This window comes from Nyctibius grandis, chromosome 5 (assembly GCF_013368605.1).
Source record: "Nyctibius grandis isolate bNycGra1 chromosome 5, bNycGra1.pri, whole genome shotgun sequence".
Classification (NCBI taxonomy): domain Eukaryota; kingdom Metazoa; phylum Chordata; class Aves; order Nyctibiiformes; family Nyctibiidae; genus Nyctibius; species Nyctibius grandis.
The window spans coordinates 64,125,136-64,149,705 of record NC_090662.1 but is presented as its reverse complement, the minus strand read 5'-3'; the positions used below and the strand labels follow the sequence as shown (position 1 = coordinate 64,149,705).

At 41.6% G+C, this 24,570-nt stretch overlaps 1 protein-coding gene across 1 annotated transcript in view; it reads left to right on the top strand.

Moving 5' to 3' along the window:
- Positions 1–1,246: 1,246 nt before the first annotated feature.
- Positions 1,247–24,570, top strand: part of RIC8B (RIC8 guanine nucleotide exchange factor B) — a 40,272-nt gene continuing 16,948 nt past the window's right edge. The window contains exons 1-4 of the mRNA XM_068401066.1: positions 1,247–1,384; positions 5,000–5,047; positions 17,531–18,139; positions 21,215–21,309. Of these exons, the coding sequence (XP_068257167.1) occupies positions 1,298–1,384; positions 5,000–5,047; positions 17,531–18,139; positions 21,215–21,309 (839 nt within the window). The 5' untranslated portion in view covers positions 1,247–1,297. The remainder of the gene's footprint in view (positions 1,385–4,999; positions 5,048–17,530; positions 18,140–21,214; positions 21,310–24,570) is intronic.

Genomic DNA, 24,570 nt, shown 5'->3' with positions numbered 1-24,570 from the left:
GGCAGCTGACCCAGGCTGGCCCACAGGTGTGTTCTATATCATTAACAATCAAGTTCACTATAAAAGGGGGGGCTTGCTAAAAAGAGGTGAGGCTAGTTTTGCTCTTTTCTTTTCTGGCCTCTCTTTATTGCTGATGATTGGTATTCCTGGAACAACCTGCTGCAACTCTATAGCTAAGTATACATTTGTGTGTTTTGTGTTAGGATTTATATTGGTTTCTTTATTTTATTAAATCTGTTTAATTTTAAGCCACGAGTCTCCCTTTTTTTTTTCCCCTATTTCCTTCCTCAGTTGGGGAAGGGACATTGGGTGATAGAAAAACTGTTATTGTTTAGCCCTGGGTGTGGGCTAAATGAAGACAATTGTCTTCTGCTATCTGGGCAGTGAGTGTAGATTATAGGGACACTGAGCAAGGAAACACTATGTATCTTCTCAGCTGTGGTTTAAACGTAAGGCCTTGCAGAGAACTTGAGTGACACAGCTCACCTTTGCTCTGTCATTGCAGGCTCCCCCCTCGTGCAGCCCACCCTGGCCTCCCACCACCCACAGGGCAGCGGCCTGGCACTGCCACCTCTGCCCCGCACCGCCCTGGCTGCTCACACCCACATCAACACCCTCCAAAAACGACATGGGCCCCTCTAGGAAAGGGCACGCAGGCAGTTTTGGGCAGGCAGCCACGACGTGGTTCCCTCACAGCCTTGTCTCCAAACGCAAAGGGAGAATTCCGCCCCCACCCCGGCCGCTGACACTTGAGAAAAAGGGTTTCGTTTTGCTGCCGGGCGTTACAGCAAAGCCTGACGAGGAGCGCACGCGTCAGGGCGTGCTTTGTGCCACTGAGCAACCCGAGGGCGCTCGCCCGGCCGGCGCTGGCCGCTCGGGACTCGAACCCCAGATCCGCAACCCGCTCCGCCGCCCTTGCCGCCCGGCGTCGGCCAGGGCTGCCCGGCGCGGACTACAGCACCCATCGTGCCCCGCGGCACCACAGCCCGCGAGTCCCGCCGCGCACGGCGGCGCCGCGTCGCTTGGCATGCTGGGAGGCGCAGTCCTCCCGCCACGGTCTCCTGCCGGCGGGACTGAGAGGACAGGCAGCCAATAGGAGGGCTCGGAGGTGCACGCGGCCGCCCCCTCCAGCCAATAGCGCGCTAGCGCTGCCTGCCAGTCCGGGAGGTTTCCAAAGGGAGCGTTGCGTCACGTCACGTCATGTCACGTCAGGGGGGCGCGGGGTAGGAGGTCAGGGCGCGGCTGGGCGGTGGCTGCTGCCGGCGGAGCGGGGCAGGGCAGGCGGGGGCCGGCGGGCATGGAGCTGGGCGCGGTGCTGGAGGCCGTGGAGGGGCGCGGTGGTGCCGAGGCCGTGGAGCGGGTCCTGGCGCGGTATAACGAGGAGGTAACGGGCCGTTAGGGAGGGCGGGCGTCCTCCCCCTCCTCCCCCTCCTCCCCCTCCTCCCCCTCCTCCCCCTCCTCCCCCTCCTCCCCCTCCTCCCCCCAGCGGTGGCGCCGTCCCACCCCGCCCTCGGCAGCACCGCCGGCACTGGGCCGCGGGGGTCCCGCCACCGCTCCCCTGGCCTGCTGCCGCTCCGGCCGCTGCCCCCCGGGCTTGGCTCTGCGGTGGGTCCCCTGCGGTCACCGCCTATACAGCGTTCCCTCAGCTGGCGGCGCCGGCTGGGCGCCCGGTGTAGCCCGCCCGGTGTAGCCCGCCCGCGTCCCTGCGCTTCCCTGTGCGCTCTCCGCCCGCAGGCCGTGCGGGGCACCGCGGCGGTATCGGGACGGTGAGCGAGGGCAGTGCCTAGCGGAAAGCCGACGTCCACGGGAGCACAAAGCCAGCGGTGTCGCGGGTGGATGAAGCCCGTGGCCCCCCCGCCCCTTCTGTCTTGGCTCTGCTTTACGTGCCTGACGTGTGGCGTAGCGGGTTATCTGTGATCAGGCTGTAAAAAGAGCTATTCCACAGCGTAGGGTTGCCTCAGGAGTCTCTTAACCTGCTTGTTCCTCTTGGAAGAAGCTGGACAGGATGACACTGAGGTCTCTTGGATGACAACGTTGGGTGCCTGCGTCCCTCCCCGAGGCGCTGCCCTTCGCGGGCAGCCCCGTGTCGCCCGCCCTGGCTGGCGTGTGGGCGAGCGGCCTTGGCACCGCTTGCTTCGGCAGTGGCCGTGTCAACGCGCAGGGGAGCAGCTCTGCGGTGGGAGGGGGCGTGTGTGAAACGGGCTGCCAGACCTCGCTGGGTTGTTCTGCGTTTCTGGCCGGGGAAAAGGAAAAGGGGAGACGGCTAAAGGCAGGGTTACAACAGGTTGAGCTTTTAATACTAACAGGTATTAAAGAGTTCCCAGAGTCTACAGCCATTACAGTGTGATATGTGTATGCGAAGTCAAGAAGTGAGGGATTTCCTGGTGACGTTGGGAAGTAGAAACTGGAGTGAAGGCAGATGTTAGGTGGATTTTTTTTCCCCCCTGTCCTCTGATAGGGACATTTTGATACCTAGATTTTAATAGAGCGGTACAGTCCATTTCTAAAGATCACGTCTCAACCCATCACGTGTCTGTCCTTTGCATAGACACTTCTGTAACTGGTACTCAAGTCTCTAAAGCTGGTAATGACTCAGGGTTTGGCTTTGGATGCAATTTAAATGCAGTTGTGTTGAACTAACTATCTGCTGAAATCTAGGAATCTGTTACAAACATTCGGGTTTTTAGTTAAAGATTCCTAGCTCTGTGATTAGGGGAAAAGCCAAATGAATGTGGACTGGTGTATGGTTTTTGTTCAGCCTCTAAGAGATGGCCTGAAGTTTGCTGTCTGACGTGCAATATGTTTTAAGTCTAACAGCAGCAGTAACTGGTATCTTCACTCAAACCTGACCTTCTAGAAGAAGCTTGAGCAACAGTCTTGCTGTAGGCTGCCTTTGTGCACATGAAATTCAAACATAGAGATTGATGCAGTTGCAGGGCACTTTCTCTGAAGGACTGGTGGATCTAGAGTTCATTGGACGCATCTAAGTGGTTTAACGCGCTGACCTCCAAGGTACAGAGGAAGGATTCTGATTGAGGGAACCTTTTATCTCCTGTTTTTACTCTTGGAAATTACTCTTTCTTAAATGTGGTCAATCAAAAAGTGCACGCAAACATCATGTCTTCATTTTGCTGTACTGGATGTTATGCCTTCTCAGCAGCTTCCTCAGATGAATTCTTTAGGCTGAAGTTGAATTCTCAAGGACCGAGTGAGAGCTGGTGTGGTTTCTATTCTGGCATTCCAAGTCTTTGAAAGAAGTCTTGGAGTTAACGTGTGTAGCTAAATACTTCTTTTGAAGTGGGATGGGGATCTTTTAATACTGTCTCAATATGACATTTCTTTTACCGTGTTTCATGTTAAGAAGTTTGCCTTAATGTTTTCTACATCTCTCTGTGCAATGTGTTACTAACTCAGATATATTGCCTGTGGGCCAGCAAAGACTGGGCAGAGTACTCCAGGTTCCAGATCTTTACCCATGCCTCTTCTGGGCTTTAGGTTTCCCTAGGTTTTTTCCAAGTAACAAATGAAATATGCTTTAATTGAAGAGAAGGGGTGGATTAAGTGTAGTTCTAAGGTGTGGGTGACTATAGAGTAACTGTGAGAGAAATTAATTAGGTCTGTTCTTGCTCCTCTATGCAGTACTCTTTGCAATGATTATTCCAAATCTCTGTTCCTCCAGCACTTAGGCTACTTACTGTCACAACATTTCTTTTGTGTATTTCCAAAAAGGTTCATGTGCGAATGCAAAGATTGCATTCTCTTGGTTGATCGCTTATCATTTAATATTCACCTGCTTTTGGCTGGTATTTTACTGAAATTGTGTGGTTCAGTAGTGTTATTGGGAGCCCCGTAAAAGAGAGGAAAGGAATTATTTTCCTACCATCCTCAAGGATCTAACTGATATTGGTAACCCTTGATGGCAGGGTAGATGTCTGTGGCCTTTCTGTGTAATTGTGAGCTTGTGTCATGAAAGGGAAGAGGCTCACTAATGTGCTATGGAGGGTCACTTTTGTTTTTCAGTCACTTGCATGATGTAGCAAGTTGTGTGTTAGAAATAATAGAAATTGAGATTATTTTTTTTTAGAAGCTGTTCATCATGCTTAATCATTTAGCTTGGAAGTTTTAAAATGTTATTAAAATAACTGTCTGGTATTACTGATGTTTTCTTTGACTGGCAGAATAAACTTTGTGTCATATGAGTAATATTTCACTGTTGTGGAGTCTCCTTCTCTGGAGACGTTCAAGGCCCGCCTGGATGCGTTCCTGTGTGATATGGTCTAGGTAATCCTGCTCCGGTGGGGGGATTGGACTAGATGATCTTTCGAGGTCCCTTCCAATCCCTAACATTCTGTGATTCTGTGATACTTCAGGATACTAACATACAACTAGACTCAATTACTATTTGAAGTGTTTGACAGGAAATAAGTACTTGTTGTTAGACCACGTCTATCATGTGTTTAACTGTACCAGAGAAACAAATACCTTGGAAATTGCCACAATACAGTAACTGGTAGTTTTTGTAGTATTTTGTATTTATAGGATTTTTATATTTGATTTGTACTACTTGTTTACTGGGTAATATTATACTATGGTTGTTCTGGTTTGGGATACTTTAAAGTGCAGTCAAAAGCTTGTAAACAAGAACTACTTGTGAAAGAGTCTGAGTAATGAGGTATTTGTAAAAACACAAGGTTATAGCTAACGTTTTTCACCCTGTAAAGTGCCATGTGTGAGGCGGTTAACTGCATCAGAAACAGCCCCACAGATAATGGCTTGCTCTGTACCAGTGATAATAGTGAAATTGTTAGTTGGAGCCACTTACCCAACAGCAAGAGCTTCAGCAGCATGGGAAAAGGACATGAGTTGACATGATTATGGCCTCATTATCTAAGGCTGGTTTTAACCAGACTCCTAAAGTTTTATAATAGTTTTGCAGGTATTACATACTTAACAGCTGATGTTCATGTAATAAATGCAAACTCTTCGCTTTTTTTTACAGAATCGGACCATTTTCAGATTTGATCCAACAGATGAAGACAAAAGAAAGGTAAGTAAAATAGGCTATTGAGCTGCATACCTGCTCTGGTTAGAAGTATAAAAAAGTAAAAGCAGTCTCTTAACTTAGCTGCCATTGTGAAATGGTGCAAGCAGTGATTATAAAGTTCTGTTTTAATTTTTGTTTCTTCAGTGCAAGAGACATGACAACTACCCATTCCCCTTTTTTTCTGAAAGAGAAAAGCAAATTCCCCTAGCAAAAGCCCCTGTTCTGAATAAAAGTAGTAACAGAAAAGCCCATATATAATTTTGTTGGGTACAGGTTTGGGATGGGGTGGAGGAACAGAGTAAAGATACTCTTCTGTATCTACTGAGATAAAAATTTTGCAATATATTTTTCCATTTTCTCTCTTCTAAGCAGGTAGCAATATCACAGATTTATTTCCTGTCTATGTTAGGTACTTAAAGAGTATTAGCGATTAAGATGAAGGGATAAGTACAGAAGCAAGCTGTGGAGTTGTAAGGGCCCTGTTAATCCAAAGGTAGCTGTAATCAGCGGAATGTGTACTGTGCACGTCAGGTTCCAAAGATGGGAAATGTTTGTGTATTATAGCATGGAGCTGTACAGGTGTGTGAGGGCTTAACAGGTCCCTTGAGATCCATCCACAGCCTCTCATTTAAAGCTTGGACTGCCGTTGATTTTTTTTCCTGTTGTTATTTTTATGGCATAATATGTAATGACAAGACCCTTCCTTTCTTTTCTCTAATTAGTTTTTGGGCTGATTTGCATATTTATTCAGAAATTGTTCATTAGTGAATGAGGCTGTATGTTTCCACTATTTCTGAAATAAACTCAAAGCTTGTAATCAGAACTGCAAGGTTCCTGTGAGGATAGCTTGTCTCAAATTGGACACACATCGATTCGTTCCATGATTTTGTGCAAAATCTAAATATTTTCAGGTATTAATTCTTTTTCTGGTAGAAATGGCGGGATGATAAATCTCTCTGTGCTTTGCATTTACAAAACCATCAGTTATGTGTACTGTAATCTTAAGTTACAATTCTTTATTACACAGATGACTCGAAGACCTCTTAGCTTGGCTTTATCTGTGGCTTTACTTGAAGCTGACATTCAGTAATGTGGTGATGGACTAGGCATGTCTTTTTTGGTCTATAGAAGAACTCAGATGGAATCTTGATTTGGTTTTCTTATTGTGTTTGTGTTCTTCCCTCTCTTTCCTCCCCTTCCCTTCCATTTCTTTTTACATTGAGAATTAGAAAGTGTCTAGTCTGGAAAACTGAATGCTAAGTAGAAAACGTAAGAAAGGAGAACAGATCAGAAGCCAAATTGGCAAAAGCTAAATAAACACGAGTGTTGGGTGGGGGGTGGATTTTCTGTGTGTGTGGTTGCTTTTTTTTTTTAACAGCTACTCAACTGCACATGCTTGATGTCCTTAGTATCTGTAAAACATTGAGCATTCTCCTTTCATCCTTCAGTTAAGGTAAAAAATAAAAATGCTTTAAATTGAAAGGTAAAATAGTACATGCTCTTGCTAAGAGCAAACTACTGAAGTTGTCACCAAAATTAATGGGGGTTGCTTGAAGACTGCATGGTGTAGCCTCATGCTAATTCGGAAACAATTTCCATTTTTTGTTTAATAATACCAGAATACACTTGAGTTGATAGTATTTGCAGTTCTGCTGCTAATAGCTTAGAATGAATGTAGTGAAAGAGAGTTTAGACAAAGGGTCACAATCCATAATGAAGTCATGTAGTAGACTTGAAGTTCAGGTATGGGGGCAAATACAGAGGGACTTCAGGATTTTGTCTTTGGTTTCTGGTGCTATTGGAAACATGCCATATAACCTGATGAATACAATACATCTTAACAGTCTCTTCCTGCATATTGGGTTTGTTCATGCCTAGGGGTAAATTCGCTTTCAGTTATTTACTCCAGCAAGCCTCACAGGCTTTGTTGTCAGTCATTCATGTCTATGCAAGAGTGCAAGTAAAAGATCAACAATAGCAATGCAAGGTTTTTCTCTGCCTCATCACATAGCTTCAGCCATGACCTTAGAATTACAGCAAGGTTGTGTCCGTAGTGTAATTGTGTTGTAATGTAGGCGTAACTGTGCTTTATGCTTTTCTAGGTTGGATACTGTTAGGGAGAGGACAAACTGCATCCAACAGTGACATGCTGTAAAATATGAAAGACAGAAAGGTCAAAACTCTGGTTTGACTGTAGAAGCTGGGTAAATTGGACAGCAAAAGCTGTTCTGCTGTAATATGGCTATCAAATCATGATGCTTTAGGCTGTAAACTAAATCAGCCGTGAGTCTGTAATACTGAACTCCAGGAGGAAAGTAGGTTGTGTCCTCTAGAAGGCAGGAAGAGAGGTAATGCTATTAAGGTTGTCTATCTGGACATAGCCGCAGGACTTTAATACACTGCAGAATGATAAAAAACACAATGTAATGTGAGCTGTTACTTGTCCTGCTTGTTTTGTTTAATGATGTGTGTGTCTGCGTTGGCCTACATGACGGGTGCTATGGATATAAATCAGTTGGCAATCTGTGTTGTACTGTAAGATCTACTGAGATGCCAGGCAGATCAGGTTAGTGCCATTCCTTCTTAACTTCTCATATGCTAATAAAAAATATGAATTTCTGAAAGCCTGTTTTCATTTTGTTTGTGTAAACAACATAGAAATTGCAAACAGAGGTAAATGTGTTCTGGAGTAGCAGCTGAAATGAAGGCAGTGTTGTTGCTTCAGAGGAGCTGAACCAGCTCTTGGAAATCTAAAATATTTCTTTGTCTCAACCAGCCAAGAAGTTCTTGACAGTATTTTGCTGGAAAAGGTTCAGTATTCAGAACTGCAACGCTTCACAGCAGCATGGCATGGTTGACACAAACAGTTGTTTTTTTTATGTCCATGCTGGAACCAACTCCAGAAAATGAGTATCTGGTAACTTGACTGGACAGTCACCTTGGAGAGAGGTGGCAGGCGTCGTGCCTCCCTCTCAATGTGGCAAAGCAGGCACTTCAGCTCAAGCCTCACATGTCCTAATACAAAAAGGAAAGTTTTTTTATTAGAACTACTGTCTCATCATTTAATAGCTTTGTTCTCCATTATTTATACCTTGACAGGTCCAAATCCTGCTTCTGAAGTAGCAACACATTTGTGCTGTTTACAGACTTAAACAGTGCTGTGATTTTCTTACCATTTTGTGTCCTGGAAATGTCTGTCAGTATTGATTCCCTGGTTAGCTATGGCATTCCACAGCTGGAAGGAGCTGCAGCACCATTTGCCTAGGTGATATAACAGAAAAAGTAAATCTGTCCAAGATAGCAAGCAAGACTATTTATTTTTAAGTTGGATGAAGATGCTGAGTTTGGGGGGAGGAAGGGGAAAAAAAGGAAGCAGCAGCCAAATGTAGGAATATTACTTATCAGCCATATTCTTACCTGAAATGGTAGGGTCTTCATGATTGACATATTTCCTCTTCAATTCCTTTGTTTTGTCTGCTTCACCTCTTGTAGTACTTACAATATCTATTTTCTACTCTGCTGCCTCCGGCTTACTGTGTTGGGTCAGTCCTATAATATAAATATTTAAAGTTTGAGATCAGTTTTCTTGATTTATTGCTGAGGTTCAATTTGAACATAATGGATCTAAAATTCAAGGCCTCCTTTAGTGAGAAGAAAATCACCAAAACAGTCTTTTACCCCCCATTGCTGAATGTTTTAAAGGTGTTGAAATAGATGATGGTAAATCATAGAATCATAGAATGGTTTGGGTTGGAATGGACCTTAAAGATCATCTAGTTCCAGCCCCCCTGCCACAGGCCGGGACACCTTTCCACTAGACCAGGTTGCTCAAAGCCCCATCCAACCTGGCCTTGAACACTGCCAGGGAGGGGGCAGCCACAACTTCTCTGGGCAACCTGTTCCAGTGTCTCACCACCCTCACAGTAAAGAATTTCTTTCTAATATCTAATCTAAACCTACCCTCTTTCAGTTTAAAACCATTCCCCCTCATCCTGCCACTACATGCCCTTATAAAAAGTCCCTCTCCCACTTTCCTGTAGGCCCCCTTCAGGTACTGGAAGGCTGCTATGAGGTCTCCCCGGAGCCTTCTCTTCTCCAGGCTGAAGAGCCCCAACTCTCAGCCTCTCTTCATAGGAGAGTTGCTCCAGCCCTCTGGTCATCTTCGTGGCCCTCCTCTGGACTTGTTCCAACGGCTCCATGTCCTTCTTATGTTGGGGGCCCCAGAGCTGAACGCAGTACTCCAGGTGGGGTCTCATGAGAGCGGAGTAAAGGGGCAGAATCACCTCTCTCGACCTGCTGGCCGCGCTGCTTTTGATGCAGCCCAGGATTCAGTTGGCCTTCTGGGCTGCAGGCACACACTGGCGGCTCATGTTGAGCTTCTCGTCAACCATCACCCCCAAGTTCTTCTCCTCAGGGCTGCTCTCAATCCATTCTCCACCCAGCCTGTATTTGTGCTTGGGATTGTCCCGACCCACATGCAGGACCTTGCACTTATCCTTGTTGAACTTCATGCGGTTTGCACAGGCCCAGCTCTCAAGCCTGTCAAGGTACCTCTGGATGGCATCCCTTCCCTCCAGTGTGCCAACCACACCGCACAGCTTGGTGTCGTGGGCAAACTTGCTGAGGGCACACTCAATCCCACCGTCCATGGCGCCGACAAAGGTGTTAAACAGGACTGGTCCCAATACCAACCCCTGTGGAACACCACTCATCACTGGTGTCCCCTTGGACATTGAGCCATTGACCGATGTCATATCAAATGTATTGTGGGACTTTCTCTCCCAATTAAATTCATGATGTGGGGACATTCCTTAAGGCTGTGGACTGTACCATATTTGAACTTTGGAAGGATGGAAGCAGTAAGTATGTTGATGGAGCAAGATGCTGTCACACTCTAAATCTCAGGGGAACCTCATTATTAGATAGTGCTGTTGACACCGTGACACTTCTGGGAGGTCTGGAGGTTCCTGCAGCCACAAAGGCACAGACATTTTCTCCTCCCAGTAACTTTGTTGCAAGCTTTTAAAGTCTGTTAGTGAATGTCCTATAAAAGTATTAAGCTCAAGCGCTCCTGTGGGCACACTGTGTGGTATCTTAGTATTAATTGTTGTTGCTATTGTTCTGACTTTAGTGAAAACTCTTAAGGGAGTACCAGTCTGTAAGAGAAGAAAAGTTACTAATTATCCTTCATTAATACTAAGCATTTGTTTTAATTCCCTCTGGTCCTGCCGACTCCCATACAGGATTTTTCTGTTTTTACATCTCTTAAGGCTTATGTGAAGCCAGTGAAGCCCATCTCTCCTTTTAAAACTCTTCTTTCACCACTAGGTTACAGAGGTTATAAAGGATTCTCCCTCTCCCTGTTCAGTGGGGAACGCAAGGAGGGCCACCGAGAGTGCAGCTGTGCAGAATTTCACCTTTCTGTGACTCCGAACCAGATGTCTATCCCACTGGTTCTGACAACACGGATTACTGTGTGTGCTCCTCACCTTACCTGTGGAGTGCTGTCTAGCCTCAGCTCTCACATGTTCTAACCTGTGACTTGGACCTCTGCCATGTCAGAGCTGGCAGGCTCCTGCCAAACAGGCCAACCTCCTGCTGTTGATACAGGCTGAACAACGAAGTTTTGAAGTGAAGCAGACTGAATCCACAAGGAATACAAGTGTACACCTTCCCTCTCTGCCCATGTCTGTCCGCAAAGACTAGGCAAATATTTGGCTTGGCCATTTTGGAGGAGGTGGTCTAGTTGTCCCATTATTCAGCACAGTTGATTATAAATGTTCTATAAATGTTGTCTTGACTTCCAGAGAAAATGAAAGCTTGAACTAACGTTTCAAATACTCTTTGGCTTACTTTCTTACTGCCTTGGATGCTTAACTCTGAAACCTAATAGCAGAATAAAACCATTGTTTTTTAATGCTGCTCCTTTTAGCAGAAACGATTAGCCAATGTTCTTATTCAGCAGTTCCAAGTTATACCTCTTTGCTCCTGGAATCTCTTGTCTCTGACTTGCTAAAAACTTAGTTTCTCTCTGTTTTTCTGCAATACTGATTTGCATAGTGTTGTGGTTTAACCCCAGCCGGTAACTAATTTTGTGAGAAATCCCAAAACCACAATCCCAGAATAGAGGAAGTGTACTCTTCCCCGCCAACCCTCATCTATATACTGAGCATGACGTGGCATGATATGGAATATTCTACTGGCCAGTTTGGATCCATTGCTCTGGCTATGCTCCTTCACAGCTTCTTGTGCACCCACACACTAGCAAAGCATGGGAAGTTGAAAAGTCCTTGATTTCTTAGCAACAACTAAGGACACCAGTGTATTATCAATGTTGTTCTCATATCAAATCCCATACTAAATCCAAAACATAGTGCTATTCTAGCTACTAAGAAGAAATATAGCTCTATCCCATATGTAAACAGGACAGTAGTCTACTGAAAATATAAGAAACATGTAAAATGCTTAATTTTGCCTTGTATGAGATGGAGAGGGACTTGTGTTTTAAGAGAAGCTTCTGAACAACTTTGAAAGCCACAGAAACTAAAAAGTTATAAAAATTTATGTGCAGTTTATTGGTTGCTACTAACATTCCTTTCATCTACCTGAAAATTGGGTACAGTCTGCTATGAATCTTCATGTTTGTAGTAAAGTAGAAAGTAAGTTTGAGGAATAGATAGCTATACAGGGAGGGTAAACAATAGGAGACCTATACGACCTGTTGGGGAAATATAGTTCCTTGTGAACTTTGTGTTTGGCACTACAGTTGATTTCATTAACCATTCTCACCACTAAACAGCTGCAGAACTAGGTCAAATTAAATTAAGAACGTACTTCTCTTGAACCCTTAGAGACAATTTAATTGAAAATGAAATTTGAAAATTATGGAAAACATAGACCAGAAGACAAAGTGAACTAAAGGGACTTAAGCCAGTGTAGGAGAAGGAAAGCAGGACCTGGTACCACTTATGATGTTCCCATTCTCCTAAATAAATTGTGTGCTTTGGCACATAATACTTGATGAGGCCAAAGACATGGCGGCTTCTGGTTTACCCGTGCTAAAAGAGTGAGCAAGCACTCACTGTCTGTGACTTTTCTTTCCCAGCTATTAAAGAGTGGGGAGGACTCATTTGATTTTTGTGGTCAGCTCTTTAAAAAGCTTGATTTTTGTTTTAAGTTAAGCCTAACAAATGTAGTAAGGATTTCATAAGTCTGACATACTCATATTGCTCCCTGTGTGCTAATATCACTTGCTCTTCTGTCGAAATAGATGTATTTATGCCTTGAAATATACAAAGAACTCTGAAGATCATTGATCTTGAGAAATGAGTGAAGGTGATACAAAACCAAGCACACCTCCTGTGTTCTGCTGTTGTGGAATTTCTGTTCTTGATGGACTTTCTGGTGCTTTTGTTACTAATATGCTCTGTCACTGAGAAAAGTGGAAAATGGGAGCAACATGTATTTCCAAGTCAATTTGACAACAGATTGGGGCTTATTTCCCCTTGTTTTAATTTAAACTTGATTGCGAAGAAACGTACCTCTCTCCTGGTACTTACAGCATCTATGGCATAATTAAAAAATAAAGGTGCAGAAGAGATAAAGGATGTACTCTCTTTCTGTAATGTTTAGCAGAACTTTTGTTCATGTTTGAATTGCAGCTTCTCTAGTGCTGAATAATTTGTGTCTGAATTAAATGCTATATTCAGTAAAGCAGTGGTGTTTGCTTGGATTTGAATACTTGCAGAATGGAGACTATATTCTCTTGTTCCTGCTCTGATCCAAAGACCGGTATAAATGGAATGATTTGCCAAAGAGAAAGAAGCAAATAAAGGGAAATTGTCTCCTTTTCTCACCAAAACGCTTATTAGTCTGATCTTGAGAAGCTACAGTAAATTCAGCTGATATAATGTAGCCAAAGTTTAGTGGTCTGTGAATTGAAAAAAGTCAATATAGGTCAAGTGTGCTTTCTCAACATCTTCAAACACAAAGAAGGGAGGTGCAAAAGGACCTCATATGCAGGCACCCCAAGGACCAAAGAGCAAGATCATGAAGTACCCTATTTTTCAGAAGCAGCTAGTATCCCCAGCTGAGCTTGAGCCCAGAAAGTACAAGCACCCGTTAGTAAGCCCTTACAGTGCTCCCCTCTCCTCCCCACCCCCAATCTAATTAGTCTGTAAACAAAGATGGTGAAAGAAAATGGAAGTAAAGAGATGATACCTTTTTGCCCAAAGCCACACAACAGGGCTGTGGCTGAGCAAGGAAGAAAATGCAGGTCTCTTGTATCTCAGGATATTGCTTTTTCTATAGGATTGTGTTGCTTCTTAGCATCAAGCTTTTATGCTATCAGGATAAAGGACCAAAATGGATTAATATTTTACTTGTCAAGACAAGATGACAAATGGCTGTTTCTGTTTTGACACACTATAAAATTTTAAAATGTTTTACCATTACTCACACCATAGCACAAACAAGAGGAATGGTATGTATTGCTCTGTCTTAACCTTACTATTAGCACAAAAGCTGAGAATTCTTGAATTTTAGAGAAGTGAATGTATTCTACAATTAAAAGAAAAAAGTTTAAAAACACTAGAAACTGCTTTAATTCTGTGGAAAAGTATATGAGAAACACTTTTTACTGTAGCCCGACTGATGAAAGTCAAACTCCCTTCTGAACAGGATAGAACTCCCTTCTGAAAGGATAGAACTCAAAAAAAGGACTGTTAAATTCGTATAGTAATTTAGGTGATAGCAATAAAATCCTGAAACTAGAACAATCATCATATATTTTGTGAACGGGGAGGTACCTTGCTGTCTGAATTCTTTCACTTGCTTTAATTTCCAGCCAAATAAATAGCATCTGTGCCCCTTAGTTTATGCTATGCCAATGGCCTACAGGGTGGTAGAAGAACTACCTAAAGAAAATGAAAAGGATAATAATGCTTTTGTGTTCACATCCTTTCCTGTTTCTCTTCTCTCTGCGCATTTCTTCCCTCACACCGTCACAGAGAAAGCAGAAAATGTGCTGTACGGCATTTGGTTTTAATTGTCTCCAAGGCAATTTCCTAAGAGGATGAATTTTGTTTCCTTGCTTCAAAACTTTCCATGGATAACTCTTCAGCTATAATCAGATGCTCTGTTTTTTCCTAAGCTCCTATTGGCACTTGAAATCAGCCAGGAGTGGTTCACTGTCATGGCTGTATTGCAAGTGCCGGTATCGTAACTGAATGCTGGTTCCTTTAAAATCACTCTTGGTGGCTCACCAGGATCTAACTCCAGAGAATTTTGTCAGCAGTTCCTATGTGTTTTTCACTTATGTGAGTGTTACATCTTAAAAAAAAAAATATTTGCTGTAATGGCTAGGAAGCTTAGTAACCTATTCTTAAGTATGTGATGGTTTCGTTAATATAGTATGCATAAGACTGTATAATTAATGCTTTTAAAAATAAACTCTAGCCTTGCCTAAATTATGAAATCTTTTATACAGCCAAGGCTTAAGGAACATGTAGGAAATGAAGCACCTTATAAGCACACCAATGGTTTGGGTTTTTTTAATTGTAAGTAGGTTGCTAAATCTCAAAAAAAATTGCTTGTGTTCTATTTAGTATCTATCTTTAGTACAGCTATTCAGAGTTAAAAATCTTCTGTTGCTGCATTTCACTAAGATTTGAAGCCCTGAGATGATGGTTTTTATAGTCTTTAATTAAATTGCAAGGATAGTTTTCAAATGTATGGAGGGAGGGTTGGACTTCCACCTCCCATGGCAAGTCAGTGACCTTTGGGATCTCCCCTGCAGTGCTTTTGACATTTTGCAGTGACACTTCCATAGCAGCAGGTGGGTGCAACTTATGGGGAAAAAAAAAAAAATCAGTCTGAATTTGGGAGGATTGGTCTCTTGTAGACAAATGAGTGTTCAGGTTTTATCTGACTGAGATTAAAGACCAGTGTGCCAGATGCAAGATGTGTATAGGTTCTGCTGCTAACAAAAATGAGTGGAAACTCCCCTTAATTTCAGTGGATATTGATTGGATCAGATAATTTATGAAGTGATCCTTGGTATTTAAAGTCTTAGAAGAAATCTTCAGCACTGTTAATGAAAAATCAGATATGTTTTTGTGCTGTATTTACTGATAAGGCAGTCGGTCTTGCCCAGTATGTCTTTGAAGTGTTCGTTCAGCACCTTGGTTTGAGGAAGGCTGATAACTTGGCTTGTCTTCTTAATATGGTACTGCTACACAGTTCCTGAAGAGAGGGGGAGTCCAGTTGGTGAACCAGCTGTTGAATTTGGGTAAATTATTACAGACCACCTTGTAGTAGCTGATGTCAACAAGGAAGACTGTAACTGCTAAGTCTAATAGAAATGTGCTTAAACAGGGACCAGAATAAACTGACCTTTTCCTGGAGTTCTCTGAACTGTCTGTTCAGTTCTGTGGTACTCCTCAAAACCAAACAGACTTCATGACTGTTGCTTCAGCTTGCAAAACAAAGTTAACTGCATGGAAAACTCTCTTAACAATAGAAACAAAATTCTTGTAAGAAGTTGAGCTGTGCCCAGGTAATTTGTCTGTGGATCTAGACTGGTCATTTTTCTAGGCATTTTTAAAAAAACGCTTTAAAGATGCTACCTTCAGAAACATTTAGTGCAGGTCTAACATACTATGCTCAAGTCGGGGGGTTGTACGGATCTGTGGGAGTAGCATTGGGTTGATGTTGAAGAACTCCGGAAACTTTGTACTTGAGTATCTTTTTCCAGGTGCTTGTCTGTGAAATTCCCACGGTAAGTATCTGTATGCCTGTACAGGTGGTCAAGTGTGGGTTTTATACTGTTACAGTGCCTGTAATATTCTGATGAAGATTTCTCATGTTGCCTGTGTGATAGTAAGAGTGGAGCTCACTCCTTGTTTTCAAACTCTTACTGGATTAATCTAGTCAGGGCTGTGGAGATGTAGTCAAGGTCTTGGTTTTCTGGGTGGTGCTTTTGGGTGGGCTTCACCCCAGGACAAGCACACTAGAAATGATATTGTGAGTTCCTACTGTCTGGCTTTGTTTACAGATTGTCTGTTAACATTGTTGAAGACTTGTGTTGTTTTCTCCCTTATTCTTCTGGAGTGTCTGTTCTAGATTTGCTTTAGACTTAACATTTTTTTTTTGGCTTTAATTGTAAGTGATCACAGTAACAAAGCTTGCTTGGATGTCCCAAGTGGAACTTTTGTTTTGAACTTTGGGTTGGGGTGATGGGCTGCTGTGCTCCCCGCCTTTTTGTTGCGGTGGTGGTGAAAAGTGCAATTCTAGGCACTGTTCCCCAAGAACTGTTCTTTACTTTACTAATATTCCCATGCTCTTTTTTAATCACTTTCTTATTGATATGGATTTTAGGTTCTAAGCAGACTTCCACACTAGGGCTATTCAACTCAGTTGCTACTTTGGCTTCTTTGGTAATTTATTCGTGTCAATGGTCAAGACACAAAGCTTGCAGGGTGAGAAGGGGAGAGAAACTGTGTCCTGTGAGGTACAATGCAGTTTGTATTGCCACTTATCTGGGAACTTCTGGCTCTGGTACCTGTGAGTAGTAGTGTTGTCCTGAGCTTAAGGCATAAAAACCCTATGGAGTCCTCCCCCATCAAGCAATCTCTTCTGTCCTGTCTTTTCTCCATTTTGATTGATCATCTGATTGTCCATTTCTGTCTTATAAAAGATAATTCTTCTGTAATTCAGATGTTACTGTTCTGACCTGCAGGTTCTTAGTGTTGTATTTTCTCATGCTGCATTTATACGACTGATATTTACCCCTGCAGTCATGTTAGTATCAAGTATCAGTGAAGTATTTCAACTTCAAGAACAATCTGTGTTGACAAAGCATCAGTTTTGCTGGTTTGGTAAAACTGCTACAGCCCAAGTCTTTCAGTAAAAGTGCATTACGTTTCTATGTCAGAGGTAACATTTCTAAGAATCTTACTTAAGATGGGAGAAGTCTGTAGATTAGGTTGAAGTGGCAACACAAATTATAGCTGTTACCAAACATGGAATACTAATACTTGTATGTTGAGCAGCAGTTGATTTGGTTTGGTTTCTTTTCTCCCAGCCTCCTGACTGAAACAACCTCAACTTATAATTTTGCAGGTACTGTAGGTGTGACTGTTCTACTTTGATGTATTTTTAAAACCTTTCATTTCATTCTAGGCTTGTAACTTTGGTTACTCAAGTTTTTAGTCCTGATACTGAGAAAACTTCATAACTGGCAGTGATGGACAGTATCTGTCATTTTGGCTTAATGCCTTTGCCAACGTTGAGGTTATTTGGATTGTATCCATGAGGAAAACTGCTTTTGATGATCCCTGGAGGTCTTTTGCAATAGTTTATATTTTGAAGAGTCAAGTCATCTGAAAACTCAAAAGTAGTATGGAAGCTTAGCCAAAGTAGCTTCCTATTGCCAACAAGATTTTGATGCTAAAACTGTTCCTTTTTTGTTTGTTTGTGTTTGCATAGAAACTGTGTGAGGGAATTCTAAACATCCTTGAAAAAGATGCAAAAACTTCATGTCAAGTTGCCTGCTTGGAGGCCCTCCGGATTCTCTCCAGGGACAAGAAGGTTTTAGTGCCTGTAACCACAAAGAGGAACATGCAGATCCTTATGAGGCTAGCAAAGCTGGACACCGTGGAAGATCCTTTGGAGAGAGTGTCTGAGTTTCCCGTTATAGTAGAAGCTTTAAAATGCCTCTGTAACATAATTTTTAATAGCGCTGTTGCACAGAAGCTCAGTTTGGAACTGAACCTTGCAGCTATGCTCTGCAGTCTTCTGGAAAAATGCAAGGACCAGCAGTTCGTTGATGACATTAAATGCTTTGATTTGCGTCTCCTCTTCCTCTTGTCGCTTCTGAACACAGATATTAGATCGCAGTTGCGTCAGGAGCTACAAGGGGTGCAAGTTTTGACTCACGCTTTGGAAAGTTCCCTGAGTGTAAGATGGACGGAAGAATATAAAGCAGCGGAAGATCGTGACAGACCTCCTCTATCTTTTCAAGAGACAGATTGTGCCATTGAGGCACTAAAGGCTCTTTTTAATGTAACACTTGACAGTTGGAATGTCCACAGCAAGGTAAGGCTTAGCTGTAGTGTTTTTTAAATTGGTTTTGTTTAGCCTGCAAGAGCCCAAACCAGCAGGTGGATACGCAAGAGGCAGTTGTTGCCCAAGCCCCAGAGGAAGGATTTTAATACTTAGCTTTTGTTGCTGTAATTTTGATGGAATATGATTGCATTTTTCAAAATAGCAGCTAAGGTAGTCTTGAAATTTTGCATCATAATTTCTCTATGTGCAAAATCAGTCTGAGAAAATTTGTCTGTCTGAATTCTGATTGTGTCACCTATTGATGACCTTGGGTTTTCAAGAGGTGTTGAGTCTTTAGTGCTCATTGCTTTGAATGCCAGAATAACTTTTTTGTTCTTGTTACTACTTAGGCAACAAAATCTAATCAATACATTTTCTGTGTAATGGGAGAATAGCTTGGATTATACAATGCAAGTTATAACTGTATGTTTTCAACTAAAAAATGCAAGGAAGACTATTTCATAAGAGTCTTAGATTTCCAAAAGAAAATAAATGCTGCTCACTAATAATTAGATGGCTAGAAAAAACTTTTTAATGTAAGTGTATCAGATGGCTACATCTCTGGATATTGTGGACTATAGCAATAGGGTAATAATTAGAGCTGAGAAGTCTCACTAGTTTTCTTCTGTTTTTCTGAGCGTGATGATAAGCACATCAACTCTAGTTTTTAACAAATAACTCCAGAGAAAGAGCGGTACTGTTTTTATCTTTCATCCTCCGAACACCAGGTGTGGACTTAAACATGATCTTTTAAGATGAGGTCAAGTACGAGAACCAAACACACTTTCATTGTTATGTCTTATGAGTAAGATTTATCTTGGTTTTTTCATTGTAACATCAGATCTACCTTTTTTTTCTTAGACAAATACACTTCCTATGTGTTGAGTCCCTAAATTTATAAACAGAAATGATAAGGATAACTTTTTTGGTTGAATAACCCAACTCTGTGCTACAGTAATAGAATTATATAGGGAATCTTTCTTTTTAGTCCGCATCATATTGTCTCTGGAACAGTGTTGTTAACTTTTCACTGGGCATTGTAAATATGCAGTATATAAAGCTAAGCAGAAGTTTACAGTAGTTAAAATTGGCAAATAATTGTTCTCTTTAATGCATTGGACTAAACAGCAAACACGACATTAATTGTAATGTTAAGGAGTGTAAAACTTGAGAAAAAGTCTGAAGCTTATTCTTTGCTTTAGTGTCTCAAGGATATACTGAATAAGAAATCTTGAAATTTAAGATTGAGTGAGTGGGGAGAAAAAATCAGAGAAGCTAATACTTTGAATTTCAAGGAAATGTAAAGAAAGGGACTTTTCTCTTGTTTATATTCCTGACTTAGACCTTTATTAAAAATACCTTTAACTTTGTCAGAGAAAGTTCTTTGCATAGGCAGGTGATTATTTTGGAGGTAGAAACTTCAGTGGAGAAAAATTACCCAAAGTTAAGCATGTACCACAGCTGTATGTACGTTTGCTAGTTTACAGTTTGAGAAGTATCATCTTTGTGATTAAGTTCTTCTGTGTGGAGGTAATAATGTCAGGTGTTAAGTCGGAAAATGAAGCTATATTACATGTTCACCTCTTGAGAAGTAAGCTCTTGAAATCTGGATGTTGAAATTGGTACACTCTTACAAAATACTGGGAATCTTGAGACATGAAAAGCCCAGTTAACCGCAGAAAGGTGGGCGGGAGGTGGCACACAGCTGTGGTGTTACCTGATGAGGTTTTGCGTGGCCACGGTCTGTGGAATGAGGGAGGTTTTGTCCCACAAAACTTTTCCTACCTAAGAGCCCAAGCATGCAGCTGTCAGGAAAATTTCCTTCAGATTAGTAGAGGAAATTCTGGTGTTAGTAACTTTTTTTTTTTTTTTTTTTTAAATTTGGGTGAGAGTTTAAGGCATTCTTGGGCGGGAGAAACTTATTTTGTGTTTTGAGATAAAGCTTTTATAATAACTTCTTGCTAGAAGTACCTAAAAGCAAGGAACCTTTAAATTAAAGAGCTCTGGTAGTTGGAAACTGTTAGCCAGATATGTTAGGTGACATTCTGCTTAGGAAGTATACCTGTGGAAATATTGATGATCTGTAAGAAGAGTAAACAGCATGTTAATTAAGTGGGCTGAAGATGCAGAATTTGAAGAGATTACAAACAGTAGATGGGATGGAAAATAAAAGGAGAACAGAGAGGTTAGGCATGTGGGCAGAAAACTAAATGAGATCCATCCTAAGGGGGAGAGAACATTTGAAACACCAGTATTTAATGACTGGGGATGGTTTCAAAATGGCAAAGCCAGACAAGAGCTGCAGGTGGTACAGTTGGCGGATTTGGATGCTGATGTTACAAAAGATGCACTGGGGCACTTCGTGCTAGGTCAAACATGCCAGAACATATGATGGATGCCAAGAAGAGCTAGTGAAAAAGGACGAGGATGACGATACACACTGCTAAATGATTGCAGTTACCGGTGTACTTTTGTGTGGCTGCTGTCTGGTGGGAGATTGGATTGGGGAATTTCTTGGAGAGAGCAAAAGCAGGGCAAATAAGGTTGCTCAGAGTAGAGAAGTTATTAATGAAATGGAGAAAAGGTATCAAGGGAACAGAAGCAAGTGAATTAGAAAAAGAAACAGACTGGGTGGGAGAGTGAAACTGTCAGCAGCAAAAAGTCTAAACGAGGAGGAGGCAAATTCAATGGAGAACATATGTAATCTAAATGGGTGAAGAGGTGGCCGGGTGTAAATACAAGAAGGAAGATAGTAGCAGTATACTAGGAATAGCGGTATGGAACTGAGCAAATGCTTGTAATGGGGTTTTCTGGTAGTGAAGGCTCATTTAACTGGAAAAAAGTCCTCAGCGACTTTTACAAGGCTTAGTTAAAAGGCCAGCATATGACAGTTACGTTGCATTAAGCATTCAGTGAACTCTAAGGTACAGTCCTTTTATTGATAGGGATGGATGTTATGATCTAATAGGTATTTTCCATCTTTAATTTTTATTATTCTAGTGACCTGAAACCCCCACTTGCAATCTTCAAAATGAAAAAATATCTTCATAATTTATATTTATATAGAATGAATCTCATCAATTTCGTTACATGGCTGCCATCCTTCGACACTGCTTATTAACCACGGGCCCTACTGAAGACAAAACTGAAGAGTTGCACAGGTTGGTAGAACTGCAGAACCAATCTATTTTAAAAGGTTATTTATTTTTAAAAAAAACAGAAAAAGAACTACTTTGCCTAAAATCTAAAGTGAAAATCTGAGAAACCATGAAAGCTATTAATTTTGAGTAAAACATTGTTCATATTTTTGATGAAAGCTGCTCGCATAAAATATTGTTTAAACATGTCCACTATTCCAGAGAGAAAGTGGCTGGCAAGACTGTTATTTTTGATCAATAATAATGAAGGTGACCTTTTTGAAATCTTTTTTTGTGTGTGTAACTGAGGATGAAAATACATATGGAAGTTCTAGGGGTAGTGCAAATTGAAGTGGAATGTAACTTCTGTTGTTTTGCACGGAAGCTGATGGAAAAACTGCATTTTGTATGTAACTTTTGCAATTCTCATGGATTGGGATAGAAGTAACAAGTTGATATTTTATCTCCAATAGTTCTAGGCTGCTTTATTAAAAGTACAAGTATCAGTTGCCTGGTAATAATCTTTATTTTTTTCAAAGATGAGTGAATCATCTTGCAGTTTTAGGTGCGTTGTTTTTTTTTCCTCAGTCCTGCACCCAACTGTTTGTTATGTATTTGCACCCAATAATTCAATCAAAATTCAGAATATTTTTAGTGAGGTGGTGGTTCTCTGTTCAATGTGACTGTTGTTTTCTGTGACAACCCTTACTTTTATCCAAGTAGGTCAGCTGTTCACATGGCCTGACAGTACGGTAGCTTCAAACACTATCCCATGTTATCTCTCAGCAATGAAAGTTAGCGTTGCCATTTTCTTCTTCAAACATGTCCATATATCTAAGTGTAGGATCTTTTGAAGATATCCTGAACCAGCAGTCTCCAGGAAGAATGATAATAGCTTTTCACACTCAGCAATCTTGAAAGTGTTAAATGAACTTGATTAAAATCTTGGAAAGCTTTTAGAGATCAACAGTCTTAGTAAGTGAACACTAAAATCCTACATCAGAGCCCTTCTCAGTTGGTGCAGACTAGTTTGGAATAATTTAGGATACCGCTGCAGTAGTTGCCATGACTAAAGTTAGTGCTGAGTGTGTCCTAAAAGGCAGTCAGTGCTTTCTCTTTGCTGATGCTTATGGTGGGTGTTTTGCCCTCTCATCCTCTTTTTAAGGGAGGGATGGGTGGGAATAAGTTCCCCACTGCTGGGAAAATTGAACAGATTTGGATAAATTCAACAAGTACTACAAGAAGACAGAGGTCGGCCTTTAGCATTGTACATAGTCAGCAAGGCTGCCTGATATTCTGCTGAATTATTTTACAGCTGATGCTCTTCCCATGAAAACAAGTTCTGTTTCCTTGTCCAGGAATCTGACTAGTCTGATCACCCTGTAAAATATGTCACTCTGTAAAACTTAATTACCTTGTGCTATTGCAAGAGGATGCATGTTATGCAGGTCCTTTTGGTTTTACTTTTTGCAAACGCTTGCGGATGAGATCCAAAAAGGGCTTTACGTATAGAAGTAGTCAGCTGTGGAGAATATGTAGTATTAGTGTGATTTCTGTCCTTGCTTTTTTTAGTCAGAAGGGATGTTTTGTATAGAGATGCTGCCCATGTGGACCTTATGGAGACACCAAGTCAAAGCAAGGATTCTCCATAATTCTGTGAGGGGGAAGCAGAAAATAAATGAGAATGGTTGTCACTGCTTGTGTCACTTCAGTTGTTTCCCCTTTTTCATCAGACTCAGTATAACACTGCATCAGTCTTTCTGTTATGCTGAGAAAACTTTCTCCCTCTGTTAGCTAACTGTAGCTAGTTTGTTTAGCTCAAGTTGATAGAAGAATGTGAGTGTAGTATTGCTGCTTGTAGTATTCGATCTTGTTTTATGTTATACTCAGGGTTGTTTTTAACATGCTAAAGGGCACTGACTTTTGTGATTCAACTATTTCAGCCCGTTTGCAGAACCTGAGTTTTGTCTTTTAATGCTACAGAATGCAATAAAAGCTGAATAATTTAATATACTTTTCCACCAAGACTATTCATCACAAGGCAGCTCTGCAATAGAAAAGGTGTAGTCAGAAGTAATGCCTCTGCAAATCCTCAGAGGGATCAGGGACCTGGATCAAGGGCCCCACTTTGGACCCCTGATGTATTTGGTCAAGCAAAACTTTCTTTCCTGATAGGAGCTTCAATAATGAATGAGTAAACTTGTGGTAGCAATCTATATCTAACATAGCATAGCTAAAAAAATGAGGCCGTGTCATCGTTCGGTCTGTTTGTTATGCTGGACTCTGACCGTGCAGTCTTTATTGATAGAGATAAGGTGTGGGTCAGAGAGCAAAGTGCAACTTCTCACTCTGCTTTCCACCCAGAGCCTATCAGTAAGGCAATTACAAAAATAATGTTAAAAATAGAATAAAATATAAGCAGTGTTGAATGCAGAGTAAACTTTATGAGTTTATTTCTTAAGTATAAGTATATTTCTTAGAATTGCTGATCACTTGCACTTCTCTGAGTTTGTAAATCTTCAGAATGTGAGATGCCTAAATGAAGGGTTCGGGCAGCCTGTTAAAGCACACTGTATGAATGCTTGTGCTCTGAATGTGTAAGTTGAGGATTTATTTTATGTGAGCATCAGGTGTTGGATACATGCCCTGAGCTGTGATGTATTGATTGTCAGTGTACTCTTATTTCTAATAAACAAGCAGAAGTTACCTATAAAAATATCTTAACTAATTTAGTACCTGGTATTGTTGTCATTATTGTGGTTCTGTCATGTCATTACTTAACGTTTGAATATGAACAGCTTAAAGCACCACATATTAGAGTGAGCGCCATTTTTGCCCACTAACAAGGTTTTAATCAAGGCATTCAGCAGCACTAAATAGGCCTTTGCTTCTGAATTTGCATATCGGGAGGGGGCTGGGAGCATGAGTGGGTGGATGTCATGTCCCAGTGATTAATGATCTCTAGGAAGCCGAAAAGGGGAGAGTAATATACGCAGTATTTCTACCCCCTGGAGTAGGAATGCAAACACTATTGTGCAGATCTGTGCATAGTCACTGACTTCCTGGTAGCTGGAGAATTTCATACACTCCTCTACCACAAATAAAACTGTCAGTGGAGTGACAAAGATCAGAAAGCCGGGCTTCATTTGTTGAAAAGAATAGCTCAGACACAGTGATCCAGAAAATTAATTTTGTAGGTGTTTGGGAACTTGGTTGTTTAATAAGAAACTGGTAAAAAGAGAACTTTTGATGAAAGGCCTGAAGCCACCAAATATTTGTTGGATT